Consider the following 24,754-nt stretch of genomic DNA (forward strand, 5'->3'; position numbering starts at 1 on the left):
TGAGAAACCGATTTTTTTTAACCTAAAATATTCCACCCATGAGTGGTTCCGAACCCGGGACCTACAGATTACTAATTCTACGCCTTAGCTAATTAGCCTACCGCGCTATTCGTGCATTTTGAAATTCGCACTGTCTATATAAACCACGGTCGGCTGCACATACATATTTTCATCATGTTTTTCAACATTTAAATAGTTTGATATGATATTACCAATTATAAATTCAGCCCCTCCCCCTCCTACTTTCGGCAGACGTTCGGTAGACATTCTGCAATCGGCTAGGATTTTATCAGTGTCCACTAGTCCCAAGATGGAACACAAGTGATGAGATCACCCTATTCGAGGGTCAAACGATCATAAGGGTCAAGGTGAAGGGTTGAAAAATAGAATCTCGAGGATCAAGTGAGGTCAATGAAGAATATAATGATGAGTATAGACGGATACTGAGCGTGGATTAGCAAAGAAAAAGTAAGGCAATTATGTTGGTTACATAGGTGGAATGTGCAGTCCTAATGGCCGACTGACCCTAAATCAAATTGAAGCGGGGGGGGGTCTATGATGAGAAGAATATTCTTCCGATTTGTCTAAGTTGGGTTCGGCTGGCCAGATGGGGTATGCCTTATCAGGGCCTTATGAGAGCCAGATGAGGTATACCCTATTCGGCATGCCTAACGAAAAACGAGACTCGCGCCGAATTCGGTGGAGGCTAGATCCGGCATGCCGTACATAAATTCTAGTCGGGAAAATTCAATAAAAAGTGTCAATCGTCACGTAAATTCTACGATCTGTTCCGTAAAAATTACTCATCCGTCCGACGCCTCACGGCTAGCCATGAGTCACCGCGAGGGGGAGATTTTAACAACACGTTCCGTAATTTTTCCGGAACTTCTCGTAAAAATTCTTAAACATCCAAGAATTTTCATGTTCTGAGGTATAATAAGTCTTGAAGTTTCTGTTAGATTTTACAACTTCCAGAACAATTACGTGACTTTTTCGTATTTTTTCGGTGGCAGACCCGAAAATTTACTGACCGTTTCAGATTTATTCTCTTATATTCCTATAGAAATTCACTGAAAACGATTCTCGCTTGCGGATTACGTGAAATGTTCTGTAATTTTTCTTGAATATTTCTCTCCGTGCAGGCACAACGCTGCTTAGCTTGAATGTCCGCCAGAGCAATACCTAACTCGCTGAACCATTACTGTCAGTCACCATTATTTTCTATTAAAATTCTATTTAACATTCGTACACTGAGAGAAAAAACACCATATTGTTTAACAAGTCTTGTTGTTCAAAAAATCTGCAGGTGGCCACGTATTTTTGACAGGTACAATCGTAATTTTACGTGGTCTATCATCTTTAATTTTTAGAAAATTACTGTATTTCCTCAAATTTCGGAAATTTTCTCCACATTGTTAAAAATTTTGGTCTGTATTTTCCATGTCAAATCCCGGAAATTTCTATCGTGTTCAAATTCCCCTGAAATTTTAGGAAATCTTGTCATTGAAAATTCAGAATTTCGTGGAAAAATCGAAAAGAACTGTCAATTTCCGTTCCATTTTTCCCTGAAAATGAATAGAAAACCAGAAAATTCTGGTAAATATATTCTTGAATTTTGAGGACATTGGCACTGAATGTGATTTAGGGGGAAAAAATTATGAAATTTCAGATTTCATTGAAAATTCAATGCAATTTGACACTGAATATTCATAGTAGATTGGAAATTCAAATCAATTAAGGAATTCTCGTCTTTATGTCCCTTAAAATTCTGGAATTTCACTGAATTTTCAGTGAAACCTGAAATTCCATGATTTTTGCTTCCGGATGGAAGCATTGTAATCGTCAAAATTTAAGTTTCCAATTTTTTTTGTGGGGGTGACTAAATATGGTCTAATTAGTCGAAAAATGTGATTTCTAGACCATGTCCGTATGTATGTATGTATGTATGTATGTATGTATGTGATCGGTCCCTCGAAAGGTTTCATCGACGATTTCCCCATGACAAATGTATCGAATTCTATTTTTTTTTTACTAAATGTACACATTCATAAGCGCTATTTAATAACACCAATTGAAACTTGATCCATAATGTAGTTTTTTAAAGATTGATATTTTTTTGAAAATCGATTTTTCGACGATGGCTCAAAAATTTACCATTTTAATAGATTCAATAACGCATTAAAATATTCCTTTCGATGCCCTCTTCACCGAGTTCGAATATCATGGGATCAGCATAATTCGTTCTTGAATTATTCAGTTATAGCGTCAAATAAATCGCAAAAAAATCATGAGTATTGGGGCTTGATTGGAGTATAATGACGGCTTGGTTGGGATTTAATCGGCATTTAGTTAGGATTTAATCGGGACTTAGTCGAGGCTTAATCAAGGCTTAGTCGGACTTTAATCGGAACTTAATCCCTTCAAGTTTTGGAGACTTGAAGTTTTGCACTCTGAGGTTTTGAAAATCAATTTTTCGCCGATAGCTCAGCTTCAGTTAGCTTCGCTCCCTGTTCGCTTCGCTCGCTCAACCCCCCGTGTGACTATTAGAAGATAAAATTGAAAGGAAAAAATCAAAGAAAATAACCAAATATATATTTTATATTTGAATAATAATATTCCAAACATTAAATAAAAATCGCTCTTAACTATAATTAACTTCGCAACAGGTCCATCCGGAAGCAAATTGCTAATTTATTAGCAAAGAGAACTATGTTAAGTTGGAAATAATGCAATGACCCACTTGTTTGTCCCTTAAATCGCATTCAATGTCACTGTCTTGACGATTGGTAGTCAACTGTCCATGAAATTTTATTTTATTTCCAACAGTGCAATGTAGTAAACCCTTCTTTGCATCTTTCCATAATTCACTAAATTTCTGGAATTCTCCAGAAGGTTTAACCCTTTGCTTCGTCTCGCAGTACCCCACTTTTCGACGTTTTGTAGTGATGTGTGTGTGCGCTAGCGTGCTTCTTTTATGGCGCACTAATCTCGCACAGACCTCCCACTCCCCTCACATCGAGATGATTCGAGACTTACGTGAATCAATAGATTAACGGGGTACCAAGGTGAAACTCGAAATTCTTCGGTTGATGAAAATAGCTCTCAAGTGACTTCTGACATATCAGACTCAACCCATCTTTCCCCATACGTTCAGCGAAATAATACATTGTATTACTAGTGCGTAAAGTTTCACTTTTTCGCACGCACGTGTAATACATCCTATTTTTTGTATCACGAGGAGAAACAAGTCGCAGAAGAAATATCATGGAAATCACGCAAAAATTACGTTGCTTGTCGTAATGGTGATGTATTGCTACAGGTTCGCATAAATCACTGTACTCCGCGCGAATTTCTATGGAGTGTCACATAAATAGTACGTTCCGACTCATAAAATCAGAACTCAGAAGGGAAAATTTATTTCTCACTCCCGATTTTTCCACGTTTTTACGTAAAAATTCCCGAAAGAGTATTTTTTATCACTTTTACGTTCTCTGACATAATTTTTCCTGATGTTTCTCCTCCATCTAACTGTCGAGTTCACTTTTCGGGGGTGTGCAGTGCATGTAAAGTTTTTGCGTGAAGTGCGTAACGTGCAAGGTCATGTGTGAACTAAATTCGCGTGCGTAAAGCTTCGCTGACTGGTAATCTTGAGAAGTTTCCAGAAATTTCTAAGATAATTGTTGCAGTTTGCAAGTCCCTCGGTTTTCATTTAAGATTATTTTCAAAAAAAACCGAGAATTTTCTCGAATTTTCTAAAAAAAATTGCAGGATTTTCTTGAATTTTTAAAGAAAAAAAGGAAATCTCGAATTTCTAAGATGGTGGGTTTTTGGCCATCAATCGACCATCTCTGGACAAATTTGTCCAAAAACCGACCAAATTTTTCAACTCGAGGTGCCTTTAAAAATTAGTGTGCCACTCCCTACACAGTAAAAAATCCATAGTGAATTTCGACTCTGAGTCCACACTGTTTTTCGGTGTGAATGTCCGGAGTTCATTCATTCCGGCGTGAAAAACAGCGAGCGGAGTGCAAATTGACACTGCCATAGTGTCAAATTGACCATATTAATCAACAGAGTTTGGTATGAAAAATAAAAATTGACTTCATACCTAAATTTGACTGGAATATTTAACCCCTCACACCAGAGACAGTAACATCGATTTTTTTTCTGTTTAGCCGTGAGGCCAAACGGAGGTTACTAGAAAATTCAGATGTACCGCGCAAAAATTCGGATCAGTCATATGCCGCGAGATGAGACGAGACGAGAACTGGCATTTTCTCGTCTCGTCTCTACAATATCGCTATTTAAGAAAAGAAATTTCAATTTCAACTTACATCCGACGAGACGAGACGAGAACTGGCATTTTCTCGTCTCATCTCGTCTCGTCGAAAGATTCTCTCGTCTTGTCTTATCTCGTTTCGTCCCACATGGGAAAAATAATAGGCAGGAAAGATTAAAGGCAGAAAAAAAAAGTGTCAGAAAAATAAAAGTAAAAAAAGGGTCAGAAAATATACAGGTCTCTCGTCTCGTTTCTCTCGCTTTCTTGACTAACTTTTCTCGTCTCGTCTCGTAATGCCTCTCGTCTCATTCCGCTCGTCTCTCGCGGCATTACTAATGCGGATATGGTATCCTCATTTTAAAAGAACTTACGCTTCTTTTTCGTGGAATTCCATTCAAAATTAGGGTGACACATCCGTCTTTTTGGGTGATAACGATTTAGTTGCATGGGTTGGTAAGCCCAATACTAGATATTGCTAAAATTTTACTCTCCGGGTAAAAAATATTCAAATCTATAGCGGCGAAGGCGCAAAAATCCATTTTGCATACGCCACCGTGTAATCTTTCGATGTTTTTTTAAATACTAGGTTAGAACATCCTGCCTACGCCTCGTCCCATAATTATGAGTGCTTAAGCAGACCCATCTTATGGTTATTTTTATTTTGCTACATAATTGTCCAGTTTTGCGTATAATATATATTATATAATCATCCTTTAGAACATATCTGTATATTGTGGAAGATCACAAAGGATTTTCTGTGAAAATTTTAAAGATGAGAAAATTTTCCCCCCGAAACAGTTTCTTTATTTAATAATTGCAAGTTTGTTTGGAAGATTATAGGGGAGGGTAGAGCAAAACGGCCCAGGCGGGCAAAACGGACCACTGACAGAAAATTGATAATTTTTGTTTTTGCTTCTGAATGGAGCAAATTCGAAGTCATTTGTAGTTTGAGGTGATTAGCAAATCTGATCAAATTGCGGTTCAACGACACTTGTTGTCTGTAAAACTCCTGTGACGGTTACGATCCAAGAAACTCACTTTTAATTCAACACATTCAGTGTTCCTGATTTGAAGGAAAGAAAAAAAAAATTACCAATTTTCTGTCAGTGGTCCGTTTTGCCCTAAGGGTCCATTTTGCCCTACCCTCTCCTCTTAATGAGCAGTGTTATCTCCGTGGAGAAGCTGATTATCTAGAAAATGGTCCTGACGACTGTGAGTTTCGATTATTTTACATTTATCCCTCCCATTATGTGTCATCTGGCACTTTTTTGTTACATCACTCAAATAAGTGATTAGGATTTTGCATGCAATGTTTTTGTTACTAGATATGAAAAGTGGAAGGAAAATATTTGACACGTGTTTTTCGAAGAAATGTGAAAAATTAATAAGTTCCAGCCAATTGACAACGTCTGCGTTGTAATTTCACGGCCGTATACGAAGGATTGTTACGCCATAATGCAGATGTTTCTTTAATTCATTGTAACTTCTTGGTTTTGTCATCATTTTGTTTAAGAAAAAAATACGCATGCAGCATTTTTCATCCAATTTACACAGTAAAAAATTCGACATTGATTCTGACACCAAATCGGTGTCCCAGAAAGTCCTCACTATTCTCGGTGTGAACTAGCGGTATTAAAAATTTGGTCTGAAGAATAACGGTGTTAATACTGACACCGAGAAGGTGTAACGAATAACACTGCATGGAGCGCACTCAATGCAGTTGTAAAATGGACATTTTTTAATTTTGATATGGACATTTTTGAATTAATTGTGTTTTTACTATTTCATAGTTTAGTGTCCCCAATCGGCTTTAGGCTACAAGTTTCCAGAAAATTCTTTCCAGAAAATTCTTCGGATTTTCTAAACAATTCGAAAAAAATTCTTCCGTTTTCGAAAAAATTTGAAAAAATTTTCAGTTTTACAGAAAATTTGTGAAAATTCTTTGGTTTTACAGAGAATTTGAAAGAACTTTTTGAATTAGCTAAAAAATTTTCAGGAAACGCCTCAGTATTTTCAACTTTTCTCGAACACCTGAGAATTTTTTCAAGTTCTTGGGAAAACTATCAAATTTTCTTGATTTCTCGGGTGTTCTAGAAAGGCTGAAAGCATTAAGGTCTTTTTTTAATTCCAGGAATTCTCCAAAAACCTACACGGAGAGAAATATTCAAGAAAAATTACGGAACATTTCACGTAATCCGCAAGCGAGAATCGTTTTCAGTGAATTTCTATAGGAATATAAGAGAATAAATCTGAAACGTTCAGTAAATTTTCGGGTCTGTCACCGAAAAAATACGAAAAAGTCACGTAATTTTTCTGGAAGTTGTAAAATCTAACAGAAACTTCAAGACTTATTATGCCTCAGAACATGAAAATTCTTGGATGTTTAAGAATTTTTACGAAAAGTTCCGGAAAAATTACGGAACGTGTTGTTAAAATCTTCCCTTCACGGTGACTCATAGCTAGCCGTGAGGCGTCGGACGGATGAGTAATTTTTACGGAACAGATCGTAGAATTTACGTGACGATTGACACTTTTTATTGAATTTTACTTTGCTCCCAGATTACGTTTCGAAACGTAATTTTTACGTCTTTTTTCTGGTAATTTTTATTGAATATTTCTCTCCGTGTATTATTAAATTTTCTTTTATTTTGTCCGGGCGAAGTCGGGCCATACAGCTAGTAACAGTATATTTCAGTACGAGTGAGAGGGAAATCACACGAGCATAATTTTTCTTCACGAAGTGTCCGTAAAACGACGTTTTACGGACAGTGTAATGAAGAATTATCGTTTAGCATCGGAAAAATTATTGCGGGCACCATAATTTCTCTCGTCTTACACAATAATTTTTCCAATTCCGCGGATGCTGACTGGTTTATGGTGTGTAGCACCTGAATTTTTCTAGAAAAATTTTCTCCGCGTACGCACCTTTAATTTTACTGTGACGATCCACATGATTATAGAGACAGCAATGGAGTAAAGTTGGATGAATGTTATATGGGTCAAAGCATTGGATCGAGGGGAACAGGTTAGAAGCGTGGATAGAATATGGGTCAACCTTGGCGAGATATCGGTCACGGGCACTCGATCCACAAACGCATGAGGGCGGGAGTTGCTGGTACGTACAAATGGAAGGGGGTGTACTCTCATCAGCTAAGTCAATTTTGCTTTGATAGGAGTTTTTTTTCAGAAAATATCGTGGAATGGAGGGAAAACATCGGAATTCTGGTGAGGGCCGTTTTTGGGGATAAAAGTGAGAGCTGGAAAATCGATTCTTAAGAAATGATTAATGAAGAAAATATAGTACTCTTCGAAAATCGGTATTTTCCGAATATTTTATTCGAAGTATTTTTTGTCATAACGGCATAGGAAGCATTACGCGTCCGTAAAGCACTGCCTTACGGCCGGAATGACAAAAATGAAATTTTTCAAAAAAAATCTGTTGCCAGGGGAGTTCCACTTGGATCGCTTCAATTCTAGGGGCAATTTTCTTAATTCACGATTTTCTCCATCTCCGAAAGAAAAGACAAGACGTAAAATAACGAGATAGAAAGGGGAGTAATGTGATTACCAACGACCGGACGTAGTGAATGGGGAAGGATTTTGTCGGTCTTCTCTTTTCATATATTTTTTCGCACCATTTATAGAGAAGGTTCTGGCGATTTCACGGAGATTGCTTGGTATGGTCATACTGGAGGGTGACTTTCGTATTTCTTTCTCCCTCTTAATCCCGGATGAAGCGTCACTTTTAATCCTTTAACGATCGTTATTCGAACCTTCTGGCAAATGCTCAAGATTCGTGGCGCCGTACGGGAAAGAGTTTTCTTTTTAGTTTTTGGGGAGGGGTGACATTGGCATGCGCTCAAGGTCACAAAGTTTTTTGATTATTGACAATTCATTTGGAACAAGTCAGCAAAATTTACCCTCTCCTTAAAAACAGTGGATTCTTTTTTTGTCATTTGTTAAACTGACAAAAAGACTTTTTTTTTACTTTTCAATTAGTTTTCAATTTTTTCAATGAAAAAAGAAATTATTCAATACTTGTATTTATCATTGAAAATAAATTTTTTTTAATGTTGATACGAATTCCATGGATTTGAGATTTGTTATTTTTTCAATGGATCGTCTATTTTAATAGACAACAAATTTTGGAAATTATTATTATTTTTTAATGCTAAAAACAGTCTAATGATTTATAGAATCACCCCCCACCTCGATCTCCACATGTACTCTTCATCATTGACATTAAAATTATTGGCGAAAGCTTCGATGATTGAACCAAAAGCCAGTAAACCCTACCCCAACGTTGCATCATACGACACTCATTCGCTGAGCATATTGATCCACCCAGTAGTTTTGTCCTATTCCCGTATTTCGCAAATCTCCTCACGCTCTCCTCGTCGTTTACTAGAACCCAACCCACACGTATTTACAATGCTTTCGCGAGATCTGGGGAAAATGCACCCCACGCATTTCCAATAAAATAGCATCAAAAACCCACCTGTCTCCACCTTTTCGTCATATTCTCTTGTTTAAGATTTTTCCATTTTTACTCTTTCTCCGGCTTTTCTTCCCTTACACTGTCATCTTTGGTTTAGCTTTTGACCTTTATCTCGTGAAAGGAAGGAAAAGCTTCACGACAAAGTGGAGGCAATTGACAATTTATTCTACTTCACAGTGGCTTCTTTATTGTATTTCCTATAGTTATTTCATTGAGAATTTTTTTTAATGGGATTCAGTCCTTTTGTTTTTCAACAAATACGTTTGGGAAAACTAATCGAAGCAATATATTTCGATACGAGTGCATAAAAGTGTAGGGGAGGGTAGGGCGAAATGGACCCCTTTGAAAAAAATTAAGTGCTTTTTTTCATAATAAGTTTATTAACTATTTGTCATTTATTGTGGAAATAAACATGATAAATACTGTGGGAAACAATGAGATTCAACAGAAATATGATTAGGAACAACCGTAATTTCCGTAGTAATTTCGATAAATGGAAATTACAGAAATTGGGGAAAGAATATTTTCAAACTTCCAAATTCACAGCAAGATTTTTTTCATCTAAAAAGTACGTAAAAATGACAGAATAATCAAATTAATGAATCAATAATTGGACGTATTTTCAAATATTTTCAATAATAATTCTTTTATGTTAAACATTACGCGCAATCATCACAGTCGAATTTAAAATCATCTGGATTTATTCGCGCACATAATGAGTCCATCTTAGGCACATCGGACACAGAATCCACTCTTCGGTACTATCACGAAGAGAGGTTCAGTAAAATTTCGTAGAATTTCATAAAAGAAAAAATTCAATACAAAAACCTATCGAATTCGTTAGAAAATTCTATTGAATTTCTATTAAATTTTCTATTTGTTTTTGCTGATTCTATTGACATATTCAATGGAAAACGTTCGATAGAAAAATTCAACAGAATTCGATTTTTCTATATAACTTATTCTTTTCATATATTTTCTATAGAATTTGCTTGACTCAAATTTTTTTTCATTCTATTTTTCTTTTCTTCTCATCAAGAAAATCAAACGAAAAAACTTAGAAAATTTGAGCTGAGGAAATTCTGTAGAAAATATCTCACTAGAATAAGTTATATAGAAAAATTGAATTCTATTGACTTTTTCTACTTAATATTTTCTATTGAACATTTCAATAGAATCAGCCAAAAACTAATAGAATAGTTCAATAGAAATTCAATAGAATTTTCTAACTAATTCGATAGGTTTTTCTACTAAATTTTTTCATCCGTGTAGGGATTTATTTTGCCGTTCGGTACATTTTGTCCTACCCCCCTAACGGCCAGAGAACATTGTTCTCATTTTTTCCACCATATCATGCACGAAAATTCCTAATTAGCCTGGATAAAAACTCTCTTGTTATAATTAACGAGTTTTTTATCAAATGTTCCATAAAAATCTGAAGTGTATTGTTAATAGTTTAAAGTGACCACAACATCTGTAAATAGTTCACATGGTCTCATTTTTATAACGAGAAAATGTGTGTGCAAATTGAACTGTAATTTTTCAGAAATACTTCATTAAAAAAAATATATATTTTTCTCATAAGTATCGAACCCTATTTTTCATCCCAATGTGCGGAAAGTGGGATTTGCGCATGCGAGGCGGCTGTAAAATTTCACTTTACCCACAAGTGATGAAATAGTATATTGTGTTACTAGTACGTAAAGTTCCGCTTTCTCGCACGCACGTGTAACACACCCTATTTTGTGATACTTATTGAGTTCACTGTTCGGAAGGTTAGCGGGGGTAAAATGGTTGTTTTTGTGCACGAGTACGTAAAATTCAAGAGCGTGCGTGAAGTAAATTTCGAGGGCGCAAAGCGAAACTTTACGCACGAGAATTCACTTTACGCAGACTCGTGAACGTTACGCACCCCGTGCGGAAACAAGCGCTTCACGCACACTAAACCGTTTTGAAAAGTGCACGTTTCAGATAGCTATCACAAAAAATAAATTTAGTTATTCCTAAAAATTATTATTTTCAGTGCAAGAAAGAAATGAATTCTTCAATATGATAATAATGATATGATAGCAAACCTGCAACTCAGGAACAAATGATGTCTTGATTAACTTCACTTTATGAGGAACATTTTCATTCTGAAAAGACACAATTTTTCGTGAGCGATTCAATTCTCGAGTCAAATATTTCATCATTGAAAACAGAACTATTATTCAAGTTTGAAACTCTCGCATGTTTAAATGAAATGATTTCGAACTTGGTAATTATCAACTTGGGATCTTTGCTTGCGAATGCAAATTGTTTAAAATATTATGAAACGCGAAGACATGATGTTGTGAAAAATGTTTGACAATTTAACATAAATACGGTGAAATTTGTAGATAAAAATCAGAAATTTTGGCTCATTGTTGCTATGATTGAGCTCAACTTTGTTTTCAACTTGTTTTCATCCAAATAAGTATTGTTCAGGGATGAAAAGACATCGTATTCAGGAAGTCTTGGGATAATTTTGATCGTATAACAATTACAAAAGCTCACATGAAAGCCAAAGTTCAACTACAGATGCTAGAGAGGAATTGTATGAATAAAAGTTAATTGGTACACTAAGAGCGAAAAGGAGAACATGTTCTCAAAGAAGTGTTTTTCGAACCAAGAGGATCGCAAGTTGAAAATTACCAAGAATGAAAAATCTCGTTCTACACGGAAAACATATCTTTGGAAAAATTGATATGTTGATATATTAGTAGAGGACCATACTGGAAATATGACATTATATGCTAACTTCTTTCCTTACAATTATCATTTTTCTTTTTTTTGTTCGTCATCAACATACCAATTTTTACAAAAAAAAAGTATAAAATGACAGACGATTTCTTGATAAAGCTTAATACAAAATATGAAGCAAATCCTCTAAATTTTGCTGCACATTTGATCAAAAAAATATAACCTTTCACACTAATTTTTAGTATGTTCCATGCGATTTTTTTAAATGCAATGTCATCAAATTAATAAGAGCTATGCTATTTTTCTTATTTTATAAAAATAAATGAAAAAAAAATATTGAAAGCCCAAAAATTTCAAAAATGCATAGCAAAAAATGTTCTGTTGACAAATCAAATATTGAAGTTTAAGAAAAGTAAAAATTCAATTGAAAATAATTTCAAAAATGCTAGGTCGCTACAATAGTCATTTATTTAGAGTGCGTTGAATTTTAGTTCCCCTGTGGTAAATTTTGGTATGTTCAGAACGAAAAAATGAGAAAAAAAGGGTTCTATTTTTAACCATTTGGGAATGATGATTCCCCGAATTTACGATAGTACCCCCGTACTTTTTGCCGAAAACAATCACAGTTCAAATCGTGTTCTCGTCGCGTCAAGACGCATCGAGCGTGGTTCAAGATTAGTGTGTATAACCATTGGATTATTGCCGTGTTTTCGACCAAAGGATATAATTATTACGAGGTGAGTACTATAAATTGAGAAGCAACTGTCTGATGTTTATTTTGATGATAAGTACGATGCCCTTAAAATATTTGATGAGAATTCCTACAACTTGGTGAAATTAGAATTAACACAAATTGCCTCCGGTATTGCCGATGTTACTCATCAGTTACGTTCGGATAATGGTTTCAATTATATTCCAAAAACATTTATGTAGGGAAACAATCTGAATGTAAATAATAAAAATGGAATTAAAACTATCAACAACTTTCTTTTACTATTTTTACAGCCCCCCCCCCCTCCACACTCCCCCTCCCTCCTCAGCCCCTTCTTTTACCCTCCCCTCATCATACCAGGAAGAGGGGAGGGGAGAAATTTTTTTCGTAAATTCAGCCGAATTTTATTATAATATAATTCTATATATAATTCTGTATTTTATGAAAAAACAGAATTTTATTTTGAAAAATTAATACCAAAATATTAATTTTTATTAAGTCATGTAATAAAAAATACTAATTTTGAAGTGAAATTTGGGGTTCTTTTTCTCAAATTTTGCTATGTTCAACAACTATTTTTTACTTAATATTTACTATTATTCAGTATTCTATATTGATTAATTCATAACCGACGTGTTGATCTTTATTGACTCGCGTACTATAAAATCAAATTACGAAGTGAAATTGTAGCTGATTTTTTAAATAAATTTTGGTATGTTGAACTACTATTTTTTGGTTATGAACCTATTATATTTTGCTATTTTCTCGAATTTGGTATGTTACATGGCAAAAATTGGCAAATGACGAGTATAGTCCTGCACTGCCATGTTCCATACCAAAAATTAATTTAAAAAAAATTGGAAAAATAAATATAATATTTTTTCCGTGTAAACATTTGAAAAGTGTCTTGAGATAACAAAATTTTGCCGCAGAAAGAGATTTATATGTATATTTATTCGTTAGTCTATATTACCATACGTATTTTGCTCTCGAAAAATATTCGTTTTATGTAAATTAGGGGCGAGTAGTTTTTCGTTTCAGTTATTCAACACTGAAACATAAGAAATCAATTCTTAGATGGAATAATAATAATGATGATATGATAGCAGTCCCGTAACTGCAAAGGGACGAAATATGTTTTGATTATTTTCACTTCATGAGATATTTTCATCCTGAAAAGGCACAGTCTCTCATGAGTGATCCGTCTCTTGAGTCGGCAAAACAATTATTCATGTTTAAAACTTTTGTAAATGAAACAATTTCTATCTTGACAATTATCAATTTGTTTTTTTTTTAATCTCAAAGAGGATTTTTTGTTCTCTTAGTGTACAAAAGAGGTCTCTCGGCACTTTTCTAAAAGCCCAACGATTCCGAAGAGATTTATGTACAAAATAATTAGGAGAAAAATCGCATTTATCTTTTCAAATGGCAAATTGCGACTGAAGAAGAGAAAATAATGATTGAAATTTGATTCACTGCCTAATGGCTCCCCCTTTGTCTCTCTAATTTTCCGATAAATAATGTTCGTCTCTATAGAGACCCGTGGACATGAAAATAATCTCAGAATTTCCCGAGCACGAAAAAGAACTGAAATTGAACTTGAAATGATTTGAAATGGAAGTGTGGAACGGATTCATTCGCGATATCTTTTACCATCTCCAAGTGTTCTAAATGAATTCACAACCGTACAATTTTTAATTTTCTTCTTTTTCAGTACATGACAGAGAAGATGGGCGGCGCAGAAGGCACAAAGCTCGATGTGGACTTCGTGGACATGGAGAGAGTGAGTTTATTCATTTTCTTTTATTCGATAAATAAATTTGTTAATTCAAATTTATTTATTAATTTGAGATAACTCAATTAGCGAATTAATAAAATTTTTCGATGACGAATAAAATTCAATTTTCCCATGTGGAAAATCATACACAAATTTAAAAAGCAAGAGGTTTTCTAAAAATGTGAATTAGTTAAAAATTTAATTGAACCAATTGTAACTGTTTTTATTTGGACAGAAAATTAATGTAACAATTGAAGTCGTCGAAAACACTGATAGAAAATGTTAATTTTATTAACGTATTCATTGAAAAATAATTCTCGTTTCTGGACAAGTTCAAGGATTTCTTGAAACAGCATAATTTCACACTGAAAAAAAACAAATATTGTTGTTAGTGGGACAAATTGAATTGGACCTAAATTCTAAAGAACTTCTATTTTTCCCAAGTAAATGAATCTCAAAAAGACCCAACCGGAATTCACTGCAAAATCGTATTGAGTTTAAAACTGTCAACTGTAATTAGTAGTTATTTCATATAAAATTTCTCACATAAAATTATTCTTTTTTCTCAGTGTAAGATGAATCGTTCAGCATTTGATTGAATGACATTCGTGACATATCAGTGATAGACGAACCGATAAATTATAAATTTTCTTGAATTGAATTGATACAAATTACGTTGTATTTGAGTGAAGAATTTGATACGTTAATTTGGTGGTCCACTGGACGATTTACCCTAACCGTTAAAAAAATGTGAATTAGTTCAAAGTTCAATTGACCCACTCGTAACTCCCCTTTGTTTGAGCAGAAAACTGACGTAACAGTTGAACTCGTCGAAGAGCTGCAGATGAAGACCAAGGAATTTCTCCAGCCAAATCCAACGGCAAGAGCCAAAATGGCTGCGGTCAAGGGAATTAGCAAGCTAAGCGGTCAGGCAAAGGCCTCTACTTATCCACAGCCCGAGGGAGTTCTCGGTGACTGTATGCTTCTATATGGAAAGAAGATGGGAGAGGACAGTATATTCGGTAAATATCTAAAAAACAATTCAAAATCATTTGTGGTTTGAGGTGATTAGCAAATCTGATCAAATTGCGGTTCAATGACACTTCTTGTCTACAAAACGCCTGTGACAGTTATGATCCTGAAACTCAATTTTAATTCAACACATTCAGTGTTCCTGATTTGAAGGGAAGAAAAATAAATAAAAATGACCAATTTTCTGTCAGTGGTCCGTTTTGCTATCCCGGTCCATTTTTCCCCACCCTCCCTTAGTTGAAGTATTAAAAAACGGAAATACCTTTTGGTGAGAGGACTTTAGCGCCTTTCTTCGTGACAATAATTAGGATTTTCTTTTTACAGCCCAAGCTTTGATAGAAATGGGCGAAGCGATGAAGCAGATGGCCGACGTGAAGTATTCCCTTGACGACAACATAAAGCAAAACTTTTTGGAACCGCTGCACCATCTGCAGACCAAGGATCTCAAAGAAGTGATGGTAACAAGACTGAGAATTTATTAAAAAAGTTTTGGATAATGTGCAAACCTCTGACCGCAGTGAATGCATTGAAATCACTTGGAAAAGTTCATACAATCCTTTCTCATTGCATAACACGTTTGGTAACGAGAATTGATTCAGCGATTCACTTCCATTCTTATACTAGTTTTTCCAGGGGAATTTCAATAATAATAGATGTTTCTCATGATTTGACATGACACTCAGTGCTAATGCCTTTTGAATGATGTGAAAAGTCAATTTGAAGGTTTATCTCCTTGCTTTACCTTATGGAAACTAAACAATTTTGACTAATTGTCAGAGAAAGAAAACAAGTTCTCACACAAGTCGTTTTTTAACCAGAAAAATCGCAAATTTATAATTGCCAAGATAGAAGTTGCTTCATTTGAATACGCGAGATCAGCCGCGCGTGCTACGCACGCGCCTTCTTATCTTCTCATGTACTAGCGCTTCGGTTTCAGTCTTAGTCCATACGCCAGGGGCATTCCTGTGTCCATTGAAAGGTCCATTAGGTTTTATTGCTGGAATCTATGTTTTCGAGGTTGCTGATTACGAATCTGATAACCATTTTTGCGAAAACAGGTGCCGTCTATTTAATTGTTTAAAACGTGTTTTCGCAAAAACGGTCAGAGATATGAAGAAATGTTCCCAATGAAAAATGTTCCTTATACCAAGATGAACATTTTATGTTATATGACTTTCTCTCCTAACTATTGTAGTTAAGGAGTTATCGCGGTTAGAAGAGATACGGACGGCGCGTTAGCAGTCACGTACGGTGGGGCGCGCCTGCGAGAGAATTGTTGAAGATAGAGAAAAATGTTTCAGATAAAAAATATCCATCATGACAAAATACATCGATTCAGTTATGTAACTCTTTTCTTTATCTCCAGTAGTTTATGAGATATTGACATTTTTCCATACGACGATGGGGCAACTTAGTCTCCCGTTGGACAATCAACCTTGATTATCTCGTTAACTATTACCAATAGAGAAAAATGTTAAAAAACTCAATAGATGCATCTTGAGATAACGAACATTTTTTATCTGAAGCTTTTCTCTCTATCTCTCTCGCCTGGGAAGTAAAGTCAATTTGAAATTGAAAATTAAAATGTTTAATAGAGAGAAGAGTTACATAACTGAATTGATGTATTTTGTCATGATGGATATTTTTTATCTGAAACATTTTTCTCTATCTTCAACTAATTTTCTGCTAACGCGTCGCCCGTATTTCTTCTAACTGCGGTAACTCCTTAACTACAATAATTAGGAGAGAAAGTCATATGACATAAAATGTTTATTGCGGCATAAGGAACTTTTTTCATTGGAAACATTTTTTCATATCTCTGACCGTTTTTGCGAAAACACGTTTTAAACAATTAAATAGACGGCACCTGTTTTCGCAAAAATGGTTATCAGATTCGTAATTAGCACCCTCGAAAACATAGATTCCAGCAATACAACCTAATGGACCTTTCAATGGACACAGGAATGCCCCTGGCGTATGGACTATCTTACGCTTACGCTTATTCGAGATTTTCAAGATATATCGAGATCGATTTTCGTTCTCCTTTTTACGGTAGGAAATATTTGATTTAAGAGGCGGTTTATTCATGCGAGATAGTGCGCTTTCATATGTAATCGATCTTCACTGTATGAAAAATTTTGTAAAAAAACTGCACCAAGGAAAAGTTTTGTTTGATTCTTAATGAACAGTAGAAATTTTTGAAAAATACAAAGGAAGGAAAAAAAACAAGTCAGAAATGTCAAATAAATGGCCATAGGACACAATCAGATGTCTATGAATGGCCATAGGGCACAATTAGATGTCTATTTCTGTTTCTATTTTTGGGCGCGGATCGGAACATAGAGGATTAGTTAGATACTCGACAGTTATTTGAAAAACTCCCCGCCAAGGACGTTGATCCTGCTGCTACTGATTTTTTATTTCATAGACAATTTTTCTTCAATCTTTATTTGATTTAGAAATATTTTTCTCATAGACATCTGACTGTGCCCTATGGCCATTCATTTGACATTTCTGAGTACTTTTTTTTCACTTCTTTGTATTTTTCAAAAATTTCTACTGTTCAGTAAGAATCGAACAAAACTTTTCCTTCGCGCAATTTTTTTCACAAAAACATTTGTTTTTGGTTCTTAAGGAGATTTTGCAAGTTTTTTTTCAAAACGGCCACATGGTTATTCTCCTGATCTTTCATTATTGTTTTCCGAAATAAAAAGAAAACTATTTTTCATTTTTTTCCACTCACGGAACAGGAAGTTCTACTGACTTTTAATCCCATAACTTTCGAGAATTCATTTATGCACGGAACCCAAATGAAACATATCTGTAGAATTCATCATTCGTGCAGCAAAGGGGGTGGTTGCTTCTTGTATAGATACACGGCAGCGTTCGGTCAGTTTTGTAAGTCAGAGTTAAAATTTTTCCTTGGCCGATACACTACCGCGTACCTCGACCAATTGAAAAATATCTGTGGAATTTAGCATTCATGCACAAAATTCAATTTGTAAATTCCCGGGCTCCCTCCTGAATGTGTGTGGTTGTATTACACTGCTACTAACTCCGTAACAAAAAAATTATAGCAGATCATATGAAATGTGAGACTGTGCATATGAACTCGTTGCTATACGTGTAATTTTTTAAATATTAATTCGATCAAAAAAAAAGTTGCATCAAAGAGAAGCTTGTGGCCGATTTTTGTAATGTAATAAGAGTATTTTTCATGTAGGTCGTTACGTTTGCACTTTATTCAATGGATATAATTCGGAGACAGTGGAGGGGGTAGTTCCTTCGTGTATAGATACACGGCAGCGTTCGGCCAGTTTTGTGCAGTCAGAGTCAAAACTTTTCCTTGGCCGATACGCTACCGCGTACCTTAATCCCACTCCAATAGCGCGCGACCTTTAAAACTCATAGTAGTCTCCCCTTAACTAAATAATCCCGCTAAACCTAAAAACAATTATTTCAGCATCATCGGAAGAAACTTCAAGGCCGTCGCTTGGACTTCGACTGCAAACGGAGACGTCAAGCGAAAGGTAAGCCTTCAAAATCCAATTACTCCCCGATCTGAATGTCAAACCCAAGAAAGTTCAATAAAAAATTGATTGAAGCATGAAATAAGGAAAGCCTCGCACTAGTTGTCGAATGGACTCCCCTTGAATGACTCAAAACCCTAGATTTTCACAGTTAGTCTCCCGCAACTGGAATGACTCCCCTCAAACTTGTTCTGTCACACGAATAACCACCACTTTTTTTTTGTTTCTCCATTGTTCTCCTTGAAACTGTCCAGCGCTGGTCAAAAAATCAGCGAGCCCACACATGGGTAGCCCAGCGAGGTCATCGCCAGGTTACGGGGGTACGTGACAATCCCCAGGAGTGAACCCACCCCCGTAAAACCAGAAATAAAGAGAAGAATGAGTAGGAGAGAGAAGAGAAGAAATCCCTACCCCATTCTTTCCAACTGTTGAAGTCCCAAAGCTTTTCAAGTTAATGTGCTCGAGAAAGCTTTCACCAGTTGAATTGCTTTGAGCCTCGCAGTCTCTTTCACTCAAGTAGTTATAAATTAAATACAGTGTATCGTTGAACCCCAGCATTCATAACGATTCATATCAATTGACTAATATTAAGGATATCCTAGTGTATTTTACAATTTTGTACAGACTGCTCTATAGATTCAGCCACTTTCAACCATCAAATTTGTCAATTGAATTGCGTGAGAAAAATTTGAAAAAAATCATGAATATTCTGTGTTATTGAAATTACATGTTGCACATGATTGGAATTTTTTTAACCGTCATTGTTTATTAATAAATAATTTTGATTGTTTAAACTTTCGGAAACCTTATTTTTGCTTCCGAATGGAAGCAGGTATTCGTCGGATTTTGACATTCTCTAATTTTGCCTGGAAATGATGTAGAATGCTATGAAACGTTAAGAAATGATGTTTTTAGAAAATATCTGTATGTCCGGGTCTGATAGTTCGGTTTTTGGGTTACCACTTTTGAGAAAATATAGCATTAATACAGGAACATTCATTGATATGGACGTGAAATTTCAACCCATACTAGGTACTATGAAACTCAAGTTTGATGCACAATTTCAGCCCAATTGGTCCTGTAGTTCCTGAGATATTCAACTTTTTGTATAAAACTATATTGGTCAATATCTCAAAAATTACTTGTTTCAAATTCATTTTATAGAAATAGGAGAAAATGAGACAAAGCTTAGCTGAACGCCGCCGCACCCTACCCGTGTGACCACTACTGTTTCTTATATTTATTTATGCTATTTATTTCAATTAAGCAACTCCGTATAAGCGATTTTACATTTTTTGTGTTTCCTAAATTCTTTGTTCGCACAATAACTTGAGGAAAAATTGGGATAGGAATGTGACGTGAGAAAATAGTTTCTCCTGTAAATTGAAAAAGGGAATCGCTACGAATCCATTTAGAAGCTTATTACCAATGGAATTGGTAGAAATAAAAAAATAAAATACAAATAATATATAAAGTAACAGTCACATGCCTTCTGCAATATAGGAGCAGTCAACTGCTTGTTTTAGACATGAAATCGATTTCTGGTAAAATTTTGAATATGAATAAATTTATTACGATTTGAAAATGATTTTTATGGTGGAAAATTGATGGTTTATAAATTATTTATACAAAATGCTCGTAATTTTAAATAAAAAATTGCAATTTTTTAATTATTTCATCAATTCTCCTCGAACATTTGCTACATTGTTTTATTGATTGAGAGACTTCATCAAACGACTAAATGAATTGATTTTTATCTGTTCTATAGAAAAAACACAAGATGTTTACAATTATCCTAATTCCATTCTGCAATTCAAATAAAGTGAAATGAATTATTGAAATAATTCATTCAACTCGCTTAAATGAACTGAATTTAATACTCTCAATTGATAAACAGACTTTTCCGCCAGTTCATTGAATATTCTTTTTCATCAATTACGTGTTGAACCCCTTTACCCCCATTCACAAATTGTTTTGAGAGACCTCCCGACGACTAATGGACCGTGGCGCTTTATCCCATAAACATCAAACAGAATCGCAAATTTCCGCAACCAACCCAACATCAATGATTGGCAACTACATACCTAGTAACCTGTTAAAAAATTAAAGGGTAAAGTTAGAGAACTGGCTGAATGCGTGGATAGAGAACCAAAACTCCCGTGCATTCATTTTTATTTAAAAAAAATTTTAATAGTTCATTGAATTTAGTATGGAATGAGACAATTTTTCTCACGAACAGTACAATTCTTCCTCTTTGTGACTAGTCCGTACTGAGCTTCAAGGAATATATCCCAACTCCATGTAAATCGTTGAGTGTAACAAGGAAAAATTAATTTAAAATGACTGAAAAAAAGTTATTCATCATTGATCATTTATTACATGAATTTGAACTTTGACGAGAGTAAAAAATTTTTTGTCATTCCGGCCGTGAGGCAGCGCTTCTCTGCCTACGGCCGTCATAACAAAAAATACTGTTCGTCATACGGCCAAAAAAAACTTTTCTAGCTCATATGATTGCAGCCCGAGCCGAAGGCGAGGGCTGCAAACTCATATTCGCCAGAAAAGTTTTTTTCGGCCTAGTGACGAAATATACTAAATCTGTCAAATTTTCTCTACAATAGTTGCTCACTTGACTAGTGTATCCTGTACAATTGTCAAAAGAAGTTCGTAAAGCACGTGAAGTGGCATCCCATATAGACTTATACAGGATGCAACTTCACGTTCTTTACGAACTTCTTTTGAAGATTGTCAAAAGAAGTTCGTAAAGCACGTGAAGTTGCATCCCATATAGACTTATACAGGATGCAACTTCACGTTCTTTACGAACTTCTTTTGAAGATTGTCAAAAGAAGTTCGTAAAGCACGTGAAGTTGCATCCCATATAGACTTATACAGGATGCAACTTCACGTTCTTTACGAACTTCTTTTGAAGATTGTACATGCGAAGTTTCCAGAAACATGAATTATATATCCCAAATTTGTTCTACATTTGAATCTTCTCGCTAATCTCGAAAAATTTATTTTCTCATAAGACTTTCTGTCTTTTTGCCACTTCTGAATTAATTATTATCAATAATACCAGACTCCTAGCCATGTAAAAATCGTGGTCTCCAATAAGTCTCCAAAACGTCTCGATCGAGTCTTGATGCAGTCTCACATGTTTCTGGTACTTTGAGAAGTCTAAACTCGAATATTTCCCTCAGAAAAATGAAAAGTCTCATGCTCAAGACTTTTACGGTACGTCGTGCGCGGCATGTTCAAAGTTTCTCGATGGAAGACTTGACGTTACGTGGACAATTAGGCAATCAATACATTCCGATATTATCCTGGGTGCATTTATATCAATCTACAAAATTATTACTGAATGTAGAGGTGAGAAAAACGGACGGGATAACAGAGAAATTCCTCTAACATGGGATTCAAGTTCTAATATTAAATTATAAAAATGCGTCCGTTTCGGCGGAACGTACAGAGTATGATAATGATTGGGGATAGGCAGAGAAGGTGACAAAAAGGATATGATTAAAAAAAAAATCTCCTCCTTAAAAATTGAATTTTCGGACCCCACGAAACCAAACATATTTGATGAAGCCATTTTTGGTTTGAGCTACTCAAAAATTAGATCATCCCCCCTAGGGGTGGAAATTAATCGGGGGTGGTTAGGGAGTATGAGAAAAAAAGTCTGATGACCTCAAAAAAATCTCGTGGCCAATTATCATCCACGTAATGTAAAGTCTTCTATCGAGAGACTGAATATTCCGCGCACGAAGTACCGTAAAAGTCTTGGGGCATGAGACTTTTCATTTTTCTGAAGTAAATATTCGAGTTTAGACTTCTCAAGGTGACAGAAATATGTGATACTCCATCAGGACTCGATCGGGACCTTGTGGAGACTTATTGGAGACCACGATTTATACACGGGTAATTGAGCACGAACTCAACCAGAATGTATTTGTTCATATCAACTTCCGTTTAGAATTTATTTCAGTTTTTCATCTTTAAAATTTACCTTATGTTTATACTACTCCAACTGAAGCATTTGACTCTAAACCATAAATATTAAAAAACCAAATTGAAAGTTCGAAATTTTGCCCCATCCTCTCCAAATTAAAAACTTGGCTTCTCTCAGTGAATAAATGAGTTCGAATCATTTTGGATGAGTGTAAAATCGAAAAAGCCATAGGTGTTCCAACGTTTGGCAAAGTTTTCTGGCAAAAGTCAGAGGAAATACTTGTAAACGAAGAATCAAACCTTAACTTTGTAAACTTGAACTATTCAATAATTAATGCAATAAGTCGTAAACTTTTTAGTGAATGCAGACATTAAGTATGACACAGCCCATTCAAAACTTGTTAAATACGATCGATACTAGTTTGACGTCACAGTAGAGTATGAAATTGCACGTTTGTGGGGTTCCCTTTGACTGTCAATGTAATCATATCAACACTGACATCAGGTATAATACATGTCCATGTACTTTGGGTAGTTTTATGCTGTACTATGCTAGAAAGGTGACTCTTCTCTCATTGATTACTCTCGTGACCTTAATTGAAAATCAATTAATTATCAAACTCCTTACGATCAGGGCACCTGTAATTTAGTTGATTCCCAGTAGTGCAAATTTTTTAATGGAAACAACGTGGACGCAACTGTTTGCGTACAGGTTCTCACGTTTCAGACGATGAAATACGACAGGCTGAGGAGAAATTCGCTGAGAGCCTTCATCTTGCACAGATGGGAATGTTTAATTTACTGGAGAACGATGTGAGTTTCAATTTAACTGTTGAATTAATATATCTCGTCAATATATGAACAGAAAATACAAAGATAAAAATCTTTTTCCTTTTTATCAACCAGAACGAGGTAAAGACACTTTTTTTTTCTATTCGAGGAGGAGTTTTAGTGTTATTTTTTTTCATTGATTTTTTTGTTGAGTCTGTTCAGTAATGTTTTTTTATGTGATATCTCGGAGTAAACTTTTTGTCATAATGATATTGTGGGGTTTATTCAGGTCGAACAAGTGGCTCAGCTGGCAACCTTCAGCGAGGCTCTCCTTGAGTATCATCAACAGTGCACTGAGGTACTGAAAGTGTTGACTGAGACCCTCTTAGAAAAGTGAGTAGATTTTTGGTGATAATTATACAGAAGGAGGGGACGTTTTTTGTATTCTTTTGCGACTCTGAGACTAGTAGGTTTAGACGACATGTCAAAGGAGATTTTGTAAAACTGGGAATTTCGTACAAAGAACGTTGCTTGATTAATTATTCTCAACCTCTTCGTCTAAAAATCTGTGCGGAATACTTTCGACATTCCTTTTGAATCATTTGGGAATATGTTTAGGTGTGAGAGTGTCTATTTTATAAATCTCTCGAAAACTACGAGATTTAGGACAAAATGATCATCAGTAATATCAATTGCATCAGGGCTTGAATAGTATATTTCAATGTCTTCTTAATCATGTTGAAAAATGGCGAGAATATAAGTTTTTTATATCAAAATCTCTATAGCTAACTCAAGTATCACTCTATTATGTTGAATATTTATTCATATTGATTCATGGTTTCGACTAACGTCTGACAGAACCTGAGTTAAACTCTGACGAAATCTTGAATGCGCCCTGATTAAATCTCAGCTATACACTGATTACACCTCGATTGAACCTTTATTAAACCTGGACTGAAAACGAATTCGATTCTTTAGAGGGTCTGAATGTAGAATCATTTGACAGAATGAAATAATAAGCAAAATTCTGATGACATCCAATAGATGATGCTACTATGACATGAAAGAAGAGAAGAAGAGAATAGTGAAATAAGAATTTTAAAAAAGAGAATCCATTTGGAAGAAAATTGCTAATTTATTAGCAACAATAACTATACACTGAGAGAAAAACGACAAAGTTTTCAAACAAGTCTTACTTGTGCTAAGAAAATAGTTTTTAGAAACTTATCAAAAAAGGTTTTTTTATGCCAAACATGCAGAGAGTGCGCCGGAATGAAAAATTTTAGTAGCAAAAATAGATTTAGTAGTAAAAAAAATTGCATTCTCTGTACACGCAAGCAATGTCATTTCTAGCACTACTCCTTCATTATTCGATACTTCCATACGTATTTTGCTCCCGAAAAATCATTGTTTTATGCGCAACAAGGGATAGTAGTTTTTCGTTTCGACTGTCTAATAATTACAGACAAGAAATGAACCCTTA

The 24,754-nt window shown here is 35.1% G+C and overlaps 1 protein-coding gene across 8 annotated transcripts in view; it reads left to right on the forward strand.

Annotated features, from left to right (window-relative positions):
* LOC107036235 (endophilin-A) overlaps positions 1 to 24,754 on the forward strand; it is a 50,998-nt gene that overhangs the window by 18,567 nt on the left and 7,677 nt on the right. For 4 of the 8 annotated variants that reach the window (XM_015254033.1, XM_015254039.1, XM_015254038.1 and 1 more), the window contains exons 3-9: positions 13,925 to 13,993; positions 14,793 to 15,009; positions 15,344 to 15,477; positions 18,483 to 18,549; positions 23,213 to 23,313; positions 23,407 to 23,412; positions 23,561 to 23,664. In XM_015254033.1, the coding sequence (XP_015109519.1) occupies positions 13,925 to 13,993; positions 14,793 to 15,009; positions 15,344 to 15,477; positions 18,483 to 18,549; positions 23,213 to 23,313; positions 23,407 to 23,412; positions 23,561 to 23,664 (698 nt within the window). The remainder of the gene's footprint in view (positions 1 to 13,924; positions 13,994 to 14,792; positions 15,010 to 15,343; positions 15,478 to 18,482; positions 18,550 to 23,212; positions 23,314 to 23,406; positions 23,413 to 23,560; positions 23,665 to 24,754) is intronic. The other 4 variants (XM_015254035.1, XM_015254041.1, XM_015254036.1 and 1 more) reach the window with 3 other exon arrangements.

The sequence above is a fragment of the Diachasma alloeum genome, unplaced genomic scaffold (genome assembly GCF_001412515.2).
Source record: "Diachasma alloeum isolate Michigan unplaced genomic scaffold, Dall2.0 Dall_scaffold_00207, whole genome shotgun sequence".
Classification (NCBI taxonomy): Eukaryota; Metazoa; Arthropoda; class Insecta; order Hymenoptera; family Braconidae; genus Diachasma; species Diachasma alloeum.